The sequence below is a fragment of the Lepisosteus oculatus genome, chromosome 8 (genome assembly GCF_040954835.1).
Source record: "Lepisosteus oculatus isolate fLepOcu1 chromosome 8, fLepOcu1.hap2, whole genome shotgun sequence".
In the NCBI taxonomy this organism is placed as follows: domain Eukaryota; kingdom Metazoa; phylum Chordata; class Actinopteri; order Semionotiformes; family Lepisosteidae; genus Lepisosteus; species Lepisosteus oculatus.
Genome location: NC_090703.1, coordinates 46,355,030 through 46,369,826, shown reverse-complemented (window position 1 = coordinate 46,369,826; position 14,797 = coordinate 46,355,030). Strand labels below are relative to the sequence as shown.

Genomic DNA, 14,797 nt, shown 5'->3' with positions numbered 1-14,797 from the left:
CAATAACAACAGAGCCTCTGGCGTGGCCATTCTTTTCAAAGGATGGGCTTTCAAATTGAAAAGTATTCAGAGGGTCAAAGATGGCAGGTTTCTGTGTGTGGATGTCGAATGGGGGACCGTTAACCTGCGTCTAATCAATATGTGTTGTCCTACTGACATGGGAGGAAGGGTGGAGCTACTCAAGGGACTCTCTCCCCTATTGTTATGTAGCACAGATGTAATAGTGGGAGGGGATTTTAATTGTATCTTAGAGCACACAGACAGGCAGTCTAGCTCTCCGATAAAATTGGATTCCAGCTCACTGGCCCTGCAAAACTTAGTTCAAGACTTTAAACTCTCAGACACATATAGATCTATATATCCCACAACAGCAGGATATACATGGTCAGGGAGGAATAGCAGCTCCAGAATTGACTATTGCTTTGTCTCAGAGAGAGTGAAAGTTGTTGGGGTCACTCTTCAGCCCGTTTTCTTCTCAGATCATCAGGCTTTAGGGTGTAGAGTGGAACTCCAGGGCGGGACTGTCTTTGGCCCAGGCCTCTGGAAACTCAACACAAAGCTGCTAGAGAACGAGGGGGTAGTATCCCGCTACAAGGAGAAACTATCACAGTGGCTGTCCTTGCAGTGTCTGTACGGGTCAGTAGGAGAGTGGTGGGAGGAGGTGAAGGTGAGGACAAAGGCCTTTTTCATGACTGAGGGAAGGAAGGCTGCTGCCAGACGGAGAGGAGTGCTAGCCAGGAAACAGAGGCAGCTGCAGCGTCTCTACACGATGCTGCACAGTGGCTTCGATGTGCTCGGGGATATCACCCTTTTAAAAAAGGACATCCTGGGCATAGCCGAAGAAAGTAGTCGAGGAGTGCTGTTAAGAAGCAGAGTGCAGTTCTTGGAAGAAAATGAGAAGTGTACTCGCTTCTTTTTCAGGAAAGTGGTAGGCTCCAAGTCTGTCATGGAAAGTGTAGTTGATGAGGAGGGAAGAGAGAGAACAGAGCCGGGTGCTATCCTCTCCTGCACCGAGGCCTTCTACTCAAGACTGTACAGCTCTACAGAGGTAAAGGATGAAGAAATTCATTTTTTTACCTCAAAGCTAGAAAACGTTTTGAGTGAAGAAGATAGGGAAGTACTTGAGAGGGATTTGACAGTAGAAGAGCTGAGACAGGCTATGGAGAGCTTACAGAAGGGGAAAACTCCGGGTGCTGACGGGCTCCCTAAAGAATTTTATTGCACCTTTTGGGATCTGCTTCAGGATCCGCTACTGCTCCTATTCGAGGAAAGCTATAAGACAGAATTGCTGCCTGACTCCTTAAGAGAAGGCACTATCTCTCTCTTGTTTAAGAAAGGAGCAAAGAATGACATAAAGAACTGGAGACCCCTCAGCCTGTTAGGTGTGGACACTAAGATCCTGTCCAAAGCCCTTTTCCTGCGCCTACAAAATGTAGTGGCCTCACTGGTAGGGAAAGAACAGACTTGTGGGATAGCAGGACGCCTGATGAGCGACAACCTGGCCTGGTTGAGGGATGTCTGTCTGTACTCAGAGGACCGCTCCCTCCCTCTGTGCATTTTAGGTGTAGACCTAGAAAAGGCCTTTGACCGTCTAAACCGGCAGTACTTAACATCGGTACTTGAGCACATGAAGTTTGGCCCCATCATGAGAAAGTGGATTAACCTGCTGTACACAGGTAGCAACAGCAGAGTAATGGTTAATGGCAATAGATAACGCCCCTTTGAATGTTCAGGGGTGAGGCAGGGCTGCCCATTATCCCCCTTGTTATTCGTTTTGGCTATGGAGCCCTTAGCCTGTGCCTTGCGCCAGGATCAGGCCATTAATGGGATACCAGTGCCTGGAAGTGGGGGAGGAGAGGTAAAGACATCTCTATACATGGATGACATCACCCTGCTCCTCTCTGACAATGCCTCAATTAGCAGAGCTCTGCAGTGCTGTGATCGGTTCTCTTTGGCTTCCTCCGCAAAAATTAACAAATCTAAGAGTGAGATTTTTTATCAGAACTGGAGGGAACCAAAAGAAGGACATGATCTCAGGTTGCAAGAGAAGAAAATTAAGGTCCTAGGGGTGTATTTTGGAGAAGAGATGGGAACAGTAAATTGGCAGAACAAATTGCCAATCTTAAACAAAACTGATGCAATGGAAGGACCGAGACTTCACCATGACAGGGAAGGTGCTGGTCATCAAAGCCGAGCTCTTGCCTGTCTTGAATTTTCTGGCTTCTACCTTCCCAATCCCACACCGTGTTGTGGCGGTGCTGAGGAGATTGATGTTTCAATTTCTATGGGGTGGGAAGCAGGAAAGACTCAGAAGAGAAATAATGTACAGGCCGCTAGTCTCAGGAGGGAAGTCTGTCCCAGATATTGCTACGAAGCTGCTGTGCATTTTCCTGGCCTCTGTGCTGAGAGGCTTTGCAACAGCACCTGCAGCGCGTACCTGGACTTATTTTTCCAGGCTCTGGGTAGGTAGGGAGGTGTTCAGAGTGTGGGGTGTCAGACCCAAGCTGGATATCCCACTCTCTGACACATGCCCTGCAATTTATGGGACAGTTAAAAGTTTTCTAAGATCTCACCCAATTGGCCATATTCCCCCCCGAGATGTCAGCGTCCAAAACCTGGAAGATTTCGTTGCACCCCAGAACAATAGGCAGGCCCCTGTGGGCATTTTAACATCAGCCCAAACAAGGAAGGTGTGGAAACACACATCCTCTAAGTTTCTGTGCAACATTCACAGAGATTTAGCCTGGAGTGTCGTCCACCAGTGCTTACCGGTGCGAACTTTCTTGTACCGTAGGGGCCTCACCCCCAGCCCTTGCTGCGTTAGGGTGGGCTGCCCCGAGGAGGAGACTGTGACCCATCTCCTGTGGTCCTGCTTTTTTGCTAAGGCCTTCTGGGCACAGTTTGAAGATTGGTTGCAAGCTCTCTCGCCCCAATTTTTCCTGACCGCTGCTTTCGTTATATACGGCATCTCTCCTGTCAAACTTCCTCCTGACGTGTTCGACAGGATCTGGGCCGTGGTGAACAGTGGGAAAGACGCCCTGTGGAGAGTGAGGAACATTTGGCTGTTCAGGCACCGAGGTCCCAGTCAAGGCAGCAGGTAGCCTGGCCCTGTTCATCACCCGAGAGAACTATTACCTCAGAGATCTGTGGAGAGAAGGGAGGGAGGAAATAGAAAATCTGTGGGAAATAGAGGGCATAGGTCAATATCTCAAGAAACAGTGAGAAACATTATCATGTTTAACTAAGAATGTGATTTGCACAAGAAAAAAAGAAATTGTGTTTTGTGATTTTTTTTAAATCCTTTTCTTCAGTGTTTTGTGAAAATGTACAGAGTATGTCTTGCCAGAATGTCTCCCGAAACTGCAGTTTAATTATTTTTGTCAGTTTTTGCTTTTAGCATGTCTCTGTAAGGGTGTGTTATTTTCTTTTTACTTTACCAAGGTTTTACTAGAAAGTCTAACATGGCTTAAAGTCTTGTCACTGCAGCATTAACGGCTGTGTTCATCATGCTGGCTCTTCTGTCTGAGTTTCTTCTGTGCCTGAGTTTCTTGTCGGCAAACTGAACAAGACGCTTTCTTTCAGCACCAGAGCAGGTCAAACAACTTTTAAAACTGAACTAGAAAAAAAGTGGTATGAACTGTAATTTTTTTTTTCAGTGTGTATCTTCTGAAAGTTCTTGCCTTCATTTTACCACTGGAGGGTCTTGTAAAAATATTTTGTCCTACTTTGCAGTATGCACAGGTAGTATTCGCTTTACCAGACACCTGCAGGACCCCTAGTGGTTGGTTTGATCAAACCGTCACTTTCCTCTGGCATATCAAAAGTTAAATCTTGTTTGGTTTTTTTTTTGCAGAGAACGTCAAGACGTGTTTGTGCCATCCGACAGCTTCACAAACCTGCCCTGGAAGGTAAAGAGACTGTAAATTTCTCCAAAATCTGTCTCTTCATTTACTAGACCAGCAGTGAAAACTGATCAAGTCAATTCTATATTCCCAGGCTTTGCCCTTTTCCTGTTTTTACCCTTTTACCAGTTTTAAGGGATTAATTAGGTAGGAGCTGTATGTTCTGTCGCTGCACAGGCTTCACTGCCCCAGCGGGTTTCTGCATGTTGCAAGTTCCTTGCGGATGTGCTCTCGCCATCTAATACTTAGTGATGGGTCCTGCCCAAGTACATCAACCGGCCCTTCCCGGAGTCCGAGCACCAGGCCCGCCACTCCTTCTAGTTCAGCGCCTGCACGGCCGTGCTGGACAGGGAAGTGACGGTGCGCTCCTTCCTCCCCGCCGCCCGCCGCCGGCCCGAGCTGCAGGCCCTGCTGGCCCGGGTGCGAGTGGAGCACCCGGAGGACAACCCCGCCAACTTCGCCCGCATGTACGGGGAGCTGCGAGTCACGCTGGCCGGCGGGGAGGAGCTGGGGGGCCGCTGCGACACCTTCTACGGGCACTGGCGCAACCCGCTGAGCGCCGAGGCCCTGCAAGGGAAGTTCCGGCACAACGCCGGCGCCGTGCTGCCCGGGGAGAAGGTGGAGGCGCTGATCGAGACGGTGGAGGGGCTGGACAGGCTGGGGGACTGCCGCCCCCTGCTGGAGCAGCTGCACTGAGCCGCAGCCCCCGGACCCCCGCCAGCATGTTGGTTTTAAGCTCTCTTCCCAGATTTACTGTCTATCCATCCTCTTCCGCGCTTTGCTTCAGGACGCGTGCACGGATCTGGGGCACTCACGCATCGGAGATTCTCGGGAGAGCGAGCTGCTCTTGCATTCTTGTCTGGGAGCTGAATCTCTTTGTTAAATAGTCATTTTTTAAAACCGATTACTGTACTTTCTGTTGAGGGCTTTGTTTGAATGTCCGCGTGCCGGGAGCTGCGTGTGAATGAATGATACATGCCGAAGGTGAGCGAGGGGCTCCTGTCCCGGGGCCCACCTGTCCTGCGGTGATGACAAGGTCTCGCCATGCCCGGTGCCGTTCTGATCCAAACTAGCCCTCTGGACTTGTCAGCTGCTGGCTGCAGAAGACCAATTCTGTAAATGCTGGAGAAAAAAAAATCAGGGTTTGTTTTTAATTTATTGCTACTTTTTATGTAAATGAATTAATAATGATGAATTTTTTAGCTTTTGATTATGACCTTTATGTGATGTAAAAATGGGCAATAAGAATTTTTGTTCTGACAAATAAATGAGATGAAATAAGCTCTGCTGCCTGTGTGTTTTCGCTCTGACACTTTGAGATCTTTGCATACTTGCATGTAGTGCCTGCAGTTAGAGGACTGTAGCTGTTCAAAACAAAGTGCACCATTTAGTTGAAGTGTTCACAATACTGAAAAATATTGTCAAAGTCCTCTGCTAAGGACACAGCCTGGAACTGAAAGAAAATGCATTTTAAAACAGAAAGCCAGAGGAGGCTACTTTACACAAAGGTGTGTGGGTGTTTGAAACAAGGTGTCCAGTCATGCTCAGGTGAACGAACAAGGATTTTGGATTAGTTACTAGCAGCAACTTGTACCCTACTGTGTACTCATTAAGCTACACATAGTTTTGAGCCCTGCATTTAAGTAGTTGTGCAAACACCTCCTCTTGTGGTGTTCAGCACCGATGCAATGGCTTACCACGTTGAGCGATAACTTGGTCTTTACATTTTTAGATGTTTGCTGTTGATATGCTATTAGGCCTAAAGAGTAATGCACTCTTTACACAATCTGCTTCTCAAACTTTCTTACCTCTTTATATCACAACCTCAATGATCGAGTCCAGCTTTAATCAGACTAGTAACCCTTAAACATCAGCACATCAGATGCTATATAAACACAATCTGTAGTTTTAGTTCAGGTGGGTAGCTGCGTCACCTGAAGAAGGCTCCACAGCCAAAACGTGTTTGCTTTCTTCTCTTTTCAGCATGGAATAAACCTATGACTTGTTCATCTGTAGTTTTAGTTGCATACACATCTAACACAAAAACAAGCAACCTTATTTACTGTATCTCTTGCAGTAAATGCCCAGCCATCTACATTGGAGAAACAGGAAGGAGACTTGGAGACCGCTTCAGAGAACACGTCAGGGCTGTGAAGATTAAAGATCTCTCCAAACCCATTGTTTCTCATTTCACCTCTGACGGCCACGACCACTCTAATCTCTCTCTCAAAGATGGTTTTTCCAAACTCATACATCAGAAAGACTACTGAAACCAAATTTATCCTGCAGCTAGGATCACACCCTTCACTTACCCCTTCTCTTAACGACAGACTACTCTTCTACTAAATTTTCTCCATTCATTGGAAGTTTCATTTCACACTATTCTACACCTATCCTGACTTCACACCTCTTGATTGGCCTCTCAATTCAATGCAATTCAATTCAAGGTGCTTTATTAGCATGACCGATGGGTACAATCAGTGTTGCCAAAACAAATAAAAATAATAAAATTAACATGGAACAAAACAAAAAATAGAAGTAAAATAAAATCTACAGACATGTTACAGACATTTACAACAAAGACATATTATAAAATATTGACATATACTGTAGATGGCTGGAGCATTATTGGGAGACAGACTCACTGTTCCTCAGGCTGTGACAGGAGATCACATACTGGGCTGCCAGATCAATAGAGTTCCCTCCTCCCTCTCCCAGTAGGATTGGGACCCGATGTGACTCTGGCAGGTGTTGGAACTCTGGGATTAGATTTCTGAATTTCGGGAAGAATGTTTCTCTAATCCCAGAGTATCTGTCACAGTGCAGTAGGAAGTGCACCTCTGTCTCTATTTCTCCCAGCTGGCAGTGGGAGCACAGCCTGTCCTCTCTGGGCAGCCAGGTCTGCCTGTGTCGCCCAGTTTCTATGGCCAGGCTGTGGTCACTGAGCCTGTACTTCGTCAGGGTCTGTTTTTGTTTGTTATTTTTTATTTTGGTCAAATATTCAGCTAGTGTGTATTGTCTGTTTAGGGTTCTGTAGCATTCCAATTTATGTTGTGTTTGTGTGTGTGTGTCCCAGTGTGTGAGATATTGCTGTTTGATCTGTGCTGTGATGTGGTTGAGTCTGGGTTGTGGTGCTCTAGCAGTGCTGTCCTGAGGCTGGTTAGTGTCAGTGTGGCTCAGGTCGGTGAGCCTCAGGACCAGCTGGCTCAGGGGGCTGTTTTGGGCTCAGCTCTTGGCTCAGCAGGGCTTTGTGGTGCTAGGAATTTTGGTCGCTGTTTTTTAGGTGTAGCCAATACTTTAATATTCTTTTCTGTATGTTTATCAATAGTGGGTACTGGCCTAATTCGGCCCTGCACCCGTTGTTAGGAGTTTATCTCTGCACACGGAAGATGTTTCTACAGATCTCCATGTGCAGAGTTTCTGTGGAGTGTTTGTCCCATTGGGTGTAATCCTGGTCTGTGAGGGGACCCCACACTTCACTGCCGTATAGGGCAATGGGTTGGATTTAGCTTTCAAATATTTGGAGCCAGATTCTTGTTGGTGGGTTGATGTTGAAGAGCCTCCTTCTTATTGCGTAGAAAGCCCTGAGTGCCTTCTCCCTCAGTGCCTTCACTGCCAGGTCAAAACTCCCGGAAGAGCTGATGGTGAGACCGAGATATGTGTAGCTGGATGTGTGCTCCAATGTGTTGTTGTTCAGTGTGAATTTGTACCTGTTTCCCTGAGGTCTGGCTTTCTTCTGGAAAACCATAACTCTGGTCTTGTCCAGATTGACTGTCAGTGCCCAGGTCTGACAATACTGCTCCAGCAGTGCCAGGTTCTGCTGCAGGCCCTGTTCTGTGGGCAACAACAGGACCAGGTCATCTGCGTAGAGCAGGAACTTGATTTCTGTGTCGTGTAGTGTGAGACCAGGAGCTGCAGACTGCTCCAACATTCCTGCTAATTCGTTGATATAGATATTGAACAGTGTTGGGCTCAGGCTTCAGCCCTGTCACACCCCGTGGCCTTGGGTGAAGAATTTAGTCCTTTTGTTTCCAATTTTCACTGCACATTTGCTCTCTGAATACATTGATTTAATTATGTCGTACACTTTGCCCCCTATGCCACTTTGGAGTAGTTTGTAAAACAATCTCTCATGCCAAATCGAGTCAAATGCTTTTTTGAAATCGACAAAGCAGGCAAAAAAATTTTCCTTTGTGTTTTTGGTGGACGTGTTTGTCTATCAGTGTGTGTAGGGTGTAAATGTGATCAGATGTGCGGTGATCTGGCAAGAAGCCAATCTGACTCTTGCTCAGGACATTGTGTTCGGTAAGAAAGGCCAGTATTCGAAAGAGAGATCTCTCCACAGCTCAGTAGCTGTGGTCCTGCTATCTCTTTCTGTCCCCTGCTCCCGCCTCTAACCCCCCCTACCTCCCAGCCTTGTTCTCCCACTACATTACCTTTGCCTACTGCCTTGTCTCTCTCACACCTGAAGAAGGCTCCACGGCCGAAACGTTGTGTTCTCTTTCTTCTTTTTTTCAGCATGGAATAAACCTATTACTTGTTCCTTTGTAGACTACACCTAGTTTGCTAAGCTTCCCCTGCAATGGAGAGGTTGTCTGTATGTTGCAGGCTGCTGTGCCTGCGACCGTGTTTTTCAATCTTTTAAAGGCTTCTGCTGTCTTTTCGTGAGACATTCACTTATTGGATTTGCAAAAAAGGCAAAAGATCAAAGCATGCTTACTGATTCAGGTGATTTTATTTGGGTATTCAGTACTCAAATACAATATGCATTAGGATTATAAACTTGAGACTCCAATGGAAAAGAAATGGATATCTACACCCAGAATGGCATTGTACACTAGCCCACAAACTGATTCAGCTTTCAACATACTGTACAAGCAATGAATTTCACTATTCACCACAAACAGCAGTAACAGTTTGCATTTTAAAAACTAAGAGACATAATATTTCGCACCACACCACCAGTGCAGAGATACTGTACAAGCAAACATGCTAATCGGCAGAACCAATGTGTTTGAGGACGCAAGTGTAGTTCAGTATAGTTGAGCAACACTGGGCTGGAATAGTGCCTTCAGAGCTACTGTAACAGCACTCCGAACACCTGGAGATACCATTGGAGTCTCTTTATCTGAGATCTCTTGGCAATGGGGAGGGCTGAAAAGATCTACTTATCTTATAATACAAATGCTATTGTTTGCCAAAAATCAAAAGATAAAGGTGTTGTCTGATAAATCACTTTATTGCATTCAACAGAACTGTACTGTAGTTCACCAACAGATACAGTAAAAGAGGCCTTCATTATGTACATTGCAGAATCTTAAAATCCTTTTAAAAAATGGTGAAAATAAACCCAAAAGTCATTCCCACCTATGGCTATTTTTTAATATAAAAAATACAATAATAATAATATACAAATAAATATCTGCATTGTTTAAAGCTCCTCCACGTGGTTTCAAAGCTTGCCGTTCCTGAGAGAGTATTTCAGGTTCGAAGGGATGAGGCCTGGTGTTTATGCCACACTGGTCTTCACTTTCTCAAATATCTGCCTGACTTTGACAGCCGGAACACAGCCTTCTCTGATGATGGTGATGATGCCTGAAACACAAAAGGACAGTTAGGTTTTTCTCTATGACAGGACACGTTCGCTGCCTACAAACAAGGGCCCTCTGTATAGCTCTCAAACTCCGACTGACCACACAGAGCTCAAAGAGGCCTTTTCTGTGATGTCCGATCAGAGGTGGCAGCCCTGGAAAGTAAGAGCTGTTTTGCAAAGAACAGAACGTACTGTACCTTCATCGATTTTCAAGCAGTTGACCACAGTGGATGCCACGACTTCATTCGATTCTCCATCACACAGAACTCCGTTCAGCTTGTGTCCAAGACGCCTAGAGGAGAAGAATAAAAAGGGGATTTAGACTCAAGGCAAAGCAACACACCTCAATATGGCATCAATTGGGAATATGGTATCAATTTCAAAGGATATATTATATGCAGGATTTAGGCAGATCTTTCTATATGAGCTGCTGTCGGAAGAAAGAAGCAGCAGTTCCTTCCCAAAGATCAGGGAGGTTTCAAATCTGGCCCATTCCCATAAAGAAGAGCTCTACGGACAAACGGAGACTCACGTGATGACCATGTCGTGGTGCGTGCTGTCCGGCTCTCCACTGGGGTTGGCAGAAGTGATGGCGAGGGGGCCAGTCATGTTACACAGGTGTGCGGTCACCGTGTGGTCAGGCACCCGGATCATGATGCTGTCCTTGGTGCCCACCCGGTCATAGGCAGGACCAACGCCTGGAAGCGAGCCAACAGAGGACTGTCAGTAACAGGGAAGGACTGGGATAGCCGGGATAGCCAGCCAAGCCAGACTTTTTCCTGGGGCAGGCTAGGAGGATCCCTAAATGTTGTGCTTGTCCAGTGTCAAGTGATTCATTTTTGAATCTGCAGTGCTTTACATTGAGAATAAGACACAGAACTGGAGTGAAGGACCTCAGAGCTGAGAGTAGACCATGAGTGGAAAATGCTAACCACAATTCCCACAACATCCCTCCGCATCGCAGTAGACCCCACTCACCCAGCCTGGACAGCCACTCGCCCTTCTTGACGATGCAGCTGATGCCCCCTGGGTAAACATTCCTCATGAACTCCCACAGCAGGGTGCTGAAGGGAGGCCTGACGGCGGCCAGCTGCTCCAGGTTCGAGATGCAGATGCAGATGGGCTTCTCTGCAGGGCGGTCCTGTTGGGAGGCAGTGCCAGATGCTCAGGGATCGCCAGTTGTGAAAATGAAAGCTCATTTGAGCTGTTCAAGATTCTGTAGGTCACCGTGTTAGAAAATGCACTGCAGTACAGTCGCATAGTGTGAGGCTTCGCTTGCAGGAACGTTTGCTACTGAACTTGTCGAGAGGTTTCTCTTGACAAAGGGAAAGCAAAGGGAATGAAGGCTGCTTCTACACACAGAAAGGGGCCTGTTCTTACCTTGATGTTGTAGATCTTCTCTATGGCTTTGGGGTTTTTGCAGGAGGCGGCCAGGGCATACACTGTGTCAGTAGGGATGCCACATACGCCACTGCTGTCCAACAGCTTGGAGATGGTTATCAACCCGCTGGTCAGTCGAGAGTTGGCAATGGGGCAAGGAGGAGGAGGCCTCTCGGTCAGTTCCTTCTTCTGAGCCTGGGTGTAACGAGCTGAATTAGTCAGTGGGCAGTTCTCGGCTTGGGCCACGTGGCATGACTGTTTGGAAAGGCTTCCTGATTTTTCCACATTGCCCTGAATCCAGGTTTTCATTTTAAGGGACATACGCATAGAGTAAAGTCAATATCAAGATTAAAATATGAATCCAACATAATTCTGATTTATCCCAAGAGGTGAGAAGACCGCGTTCTGGACTGAAAAGAAGAACCTGTGGGTAGCCAGTGTGTGTATGCAGTGTATAAGCAGTGGCGGATGGGGGCCTCACCTTCAGCACAGGGGGCCCGAGGGGGAGCAGATCCTTGAGGAAGATGGCGTTGGCCAGGGAGGCCAGCATGCCATAGAGGCAGATGATGGAGAATATCGCCAGCATGGCAACTGCAAGAGACACCCAGGGAGGTTAGGAGAGTGGCACATCACTCTCAGCTTTGTGAGGCAAGTCTAGAATGAAGGAACTGCTCGGGTGATGCCCATCAGTTGGGTCTCAAAAGAGCATCTCCTCTTCCTCAAAGCGGAGGACCTGCAGCACATTGCATTTAACTGCTGACAGCAATGAACTATGGCAAATGAGAAAGGAAAGAGGACTGTTGATGCGCTTATTTCACAAAGCTGGGGAATGTCTTACTTTCCAGTTTGTAGGGCAGCCTGTCCAAGGTGGAGAGGAGGAAACAGACCAAGATGACTTCCATCACAGTAGTCAGTGCCAGGAGCACCAGGTTCCTGTAGCCGGCTGTGGAAGGAGAATGAAGAGAGCACTTGAACCTGTATAACCTACTACATCACTGGCAATCAACCTCCTAAGTCACCATTTTAGAGACATGGCTCTGATCATCCCTGGTCTTTCAGGAACATCTTAGCTCTTAACTACCCCAATAGTTCATTATTGGCATGATTAGGTCACTTGATATGCTACTTTTAAGTGATCTAGCAATCCTGTAGACACACCAGCCCTTCAGGACCAAGACTGTATAGATTGTCAGAGACATTTGCCTTTCTAAAAAATAAACTTGGGAACAATACCAATACTGCAGCCAAAAATATTGCATGAAAAATTCAACACTGGGTGAAATCTAGTCCCAAGCAGTAAAGGAAAGTGAAACCAATACTAAAAGTATTGTTAAGATTTGGCCAAAATCCAAATCCTTAAGAACTTGACTTGACTTACCAGTAAGCATGAGGAAACCATTCAACACAAGGAACGCAATGGCTCCTGCTGTAAATCCCCCAGCTGAACCTGGAGTGATGTCAAGCAGAAAACCTAACAAAAACACACAAGAGAGCAAGGAGTGAGATCCTGGGAACTGGCGTATCAGATTGTGTGAAAGTGGCAATTGTCTAGAACTGGGACTAGTCAGTATGTTCTATTCTGTTGGTGTATTAAACACCTGAGCTTAGCTGGCCAAATTACCTGCAAACCGGTACCAGGTCCAGGTTGCCCAGATGGCGGCATAGGAGATGGGGATGATGGGTCCGAACCTGTGGCCTCCTTGGACCGCCAGCCTGCTCACATAAAGCTGCATGATGGCTCCTGTGATCAGCACCCAGGGGACGGCGAGGTGCAGGAAAGAGTCGCCCGGGCCGCTGTTGTGGATGGCGGACATGGCCGCCACCCCGTTGCAGAGGAAGAAGAGGGCATCGGGCAGCTGGGAGGCGGAGCTGGGTGGAAGATCCTGAGGTTTCACCCAAGACCTCTTGAGGACGATCAGCACACTCTGGAGAGTGTCAGTGGAGAGAGGCTCTGGCCCCACCGGGATCAGGGCTTTCTCCGCTATGCTGTTGACTTGCCTGGCGAAGGTGGCATAGAGGGAGAGGGCCAGGAACAGGCAGCAGGCCACCCCAAAAAAGATGTAGTACCGCTGCAGTGGGATCTGGGAGATGGTGGAGATGGTGAGGAGGAGAAAAAGGGCGTTGTGAAGCAGCTCCAAGGTGTCCGTGTTCAGAGACAGCAGGCAGAGGACGATGGCTGCGGCCAGGAAGAACCAGTCCCCGACCATGCCGTCTCTGGCTCCTCCAACCTCCTCCTTGCCCACCATCACGGACAGCACAAACTCCTCCCACGCCTTCATCAGCCAGTAGGAGCAGTGCAGCCCAAACTTGGTGGTGTGGTAGCTGTCCTCACGCAGATAGGCGTAGTAGCTGGAGAAGAGCTGGGCGAAGGAGGTGATGGAGACCCAGATGGCTCCCACAAAGAAGTTGGGCATGTAGCCAAAGCAGTAGAAGGCGAATATGAAGGGGGAGACAGTATCGGAGATGTAGCCCAGGGCCATGGGCTCGGCGTACTTGGTGTTCTTCTTCTTCTCCTGGCCCAGGCTCTGGGAGCTGCTCTTGTTGGCCGTGCCGAGCAGGAGGACGTTGAAGAGCGGGTTGCCGAAGCCCTTGAGGACATTGCGCTGCAATATGCCCTTCAGCAGCAGGGCGGTGGCCCCATAGAGCCCACACACCAGGATGACCAGCTCCAGAACGCCCGACACCACCAGCGCCCAGCGCCCCACCAGCCCCACGGCCTCGAACACCAGCGTCAAGGTGATGGCGCCAAACACGAAGGGCATGATGTAGTTGACCGTGGCGGAGCAGAAGGCCAGGATGAAGGAGATGAAGATGTAGGGGACCAGCCCAGAGATGGCGGATTCCTGGATGGCAGGAGCAGCTAAGCTGGAATTACTCAGCAAGGCGACTGAAGTGCTGGAATTAAGGCCAAGGCTGCCATTCGAGCTGTTAGCTTTTAGGTCACTCAGCGGGGGGTTGGCACCCAGAACGATCCTGGTAGCACCATAGCTGGTCCAGAGAGCAGCGTAGGCAATGAAGGATGTTCCACTCAAGTGGTCATACTTGCGAAAGGACAGCAGGCCAGCCAGCAGCTGAGTTACGCCTCCTATCACGATCAGGTGAACACCTGTGGAAATGACATGGGTCAGAGGTCAGGGGTCAAGAGTCAGGGGTCAGAGATTGCTCTATTGCAATAATTCCTCCCGTTTTAAAGTAACAACATCAAGGGGGCATGCAGCGGAGCTGTGTAGCACAGAAATGGTGAATGTTTTTAATTTTTTGTTGAGATGACCCATAAAATACAGGAGTAAACTAAAGGTGCTTAAAAAAAACAACACGAGACACTTGAAATACAATTCTGATGGCCAGGCATAATTTTGAAATCTTTTTGAGATACAGAACTAAAAAAGCCATTAAAGACACAGAACCAGCATTATTCACGCAAGCGGCGGCTCGGGACGCGGTGTTTACCAGCTAGGATGTTCTCCACGCCCACAGCCGGGACGCCAGTGTGCGCTCCGTGGAAGTTCTGCAGAAGGACGAGGAAAGCGCTGATTCCATTCGCCAGGAGTCCCAAGACACCGGGCTCCCCGTAGAACACAGCAGCGAAGCCGTCAGTAGTCGCCATGTGGCCTGTTGTGTGTGCAGTATCTGTCCCTGGGAGAAACCAGAGAGCACGATTCACGGTCACGTCGCAAGCTTTCCTGGTTTTATATGCACTAGTTTCGTGATACCGAGCTCTACTTTGTGGATTAATTGCACTGTCTCAACAGAATAGATCTTTATTTTTCTAATTCACATTTCTGCGGGCAGAGCCAAAACCTACGGCACCGACTCTAAACAACAGAACAAAATCGCCCTTTGATTTTTATTTAATCACGTTGCCATCTAAAGTTGTGAATTGGCCATAGTTTAACGGACACATTTGAATGAGGACGGGGAA

The 14,797-nt window shown here is 47.9% G+C and overlaps 1 protein-coding gene across 1 annotated transcript; it reads right to left on the bottom strand.

The window, feature by feature from the left end:
- Nucleotides 1-9,337: 9,337 nt before the first annotated feature.
- Nucleotides 9,338-14,709, bottom strand: LOC138241100 (uncharacterized). The gene is made up of 10 exons (XM_069193847.1): nucleotides 14,326-14,709; nucleotides 12,497-13,981; nucleotides 12,254-12,346; nucleotides 11,714-11,818; nucleotides 11,357-11,466; nucleotides 10,876-11,070; nucleotides 10,474-10,636; nucleotides 10,028-10,193; nucleotides 9,693-9,787; nucleotides 9,338-9,497 (listed from the first exon to the last, which is right to left on the bottom strand). Exons 1-10 carry the CDS (start codon nucleotides 14,480-14,482, stop codon nucleotides 9,412-9,414), a joined length of 2,655 nt encoding a protein of 884 aa, XP_069049948.1. The 5' UTR covers nucleotides 14,483-14,709; the 3' UTR covers nucleotides 9,338-9,411.
- Nucleotides 14,710-14,797: the final 88 nt, after the last annotated feature.

What these genes read in the sequence shown, in the direction of transcription:
- LOC138241100 (XM_069193847.1), bottom strand. Translation starts at nt 14,482, where the DNA reads ATGGCGACTACTGACGGCTTCGCTGCTGTGTTCTACGGGGAGCCCGGT. An exon ending in CGAGTGGCTGTCCAGGCTGG is followed by an intron (nt 10,194 to 10,473) that starts GTGAGTGGGGTC and finishes GCTCGCTTCCAG; the next exon opens with GCGTTGGTCCTGCCTATGAC. An exon ending in CACCACGACATGGTCATCAC is followed by an intron (nt 9,788 to 10,027) that starts GTGAGTCTCCGT and finishes CTTCTCCTCTAG; the next exon opens with GCGTCTTGGACACAAGCTGA.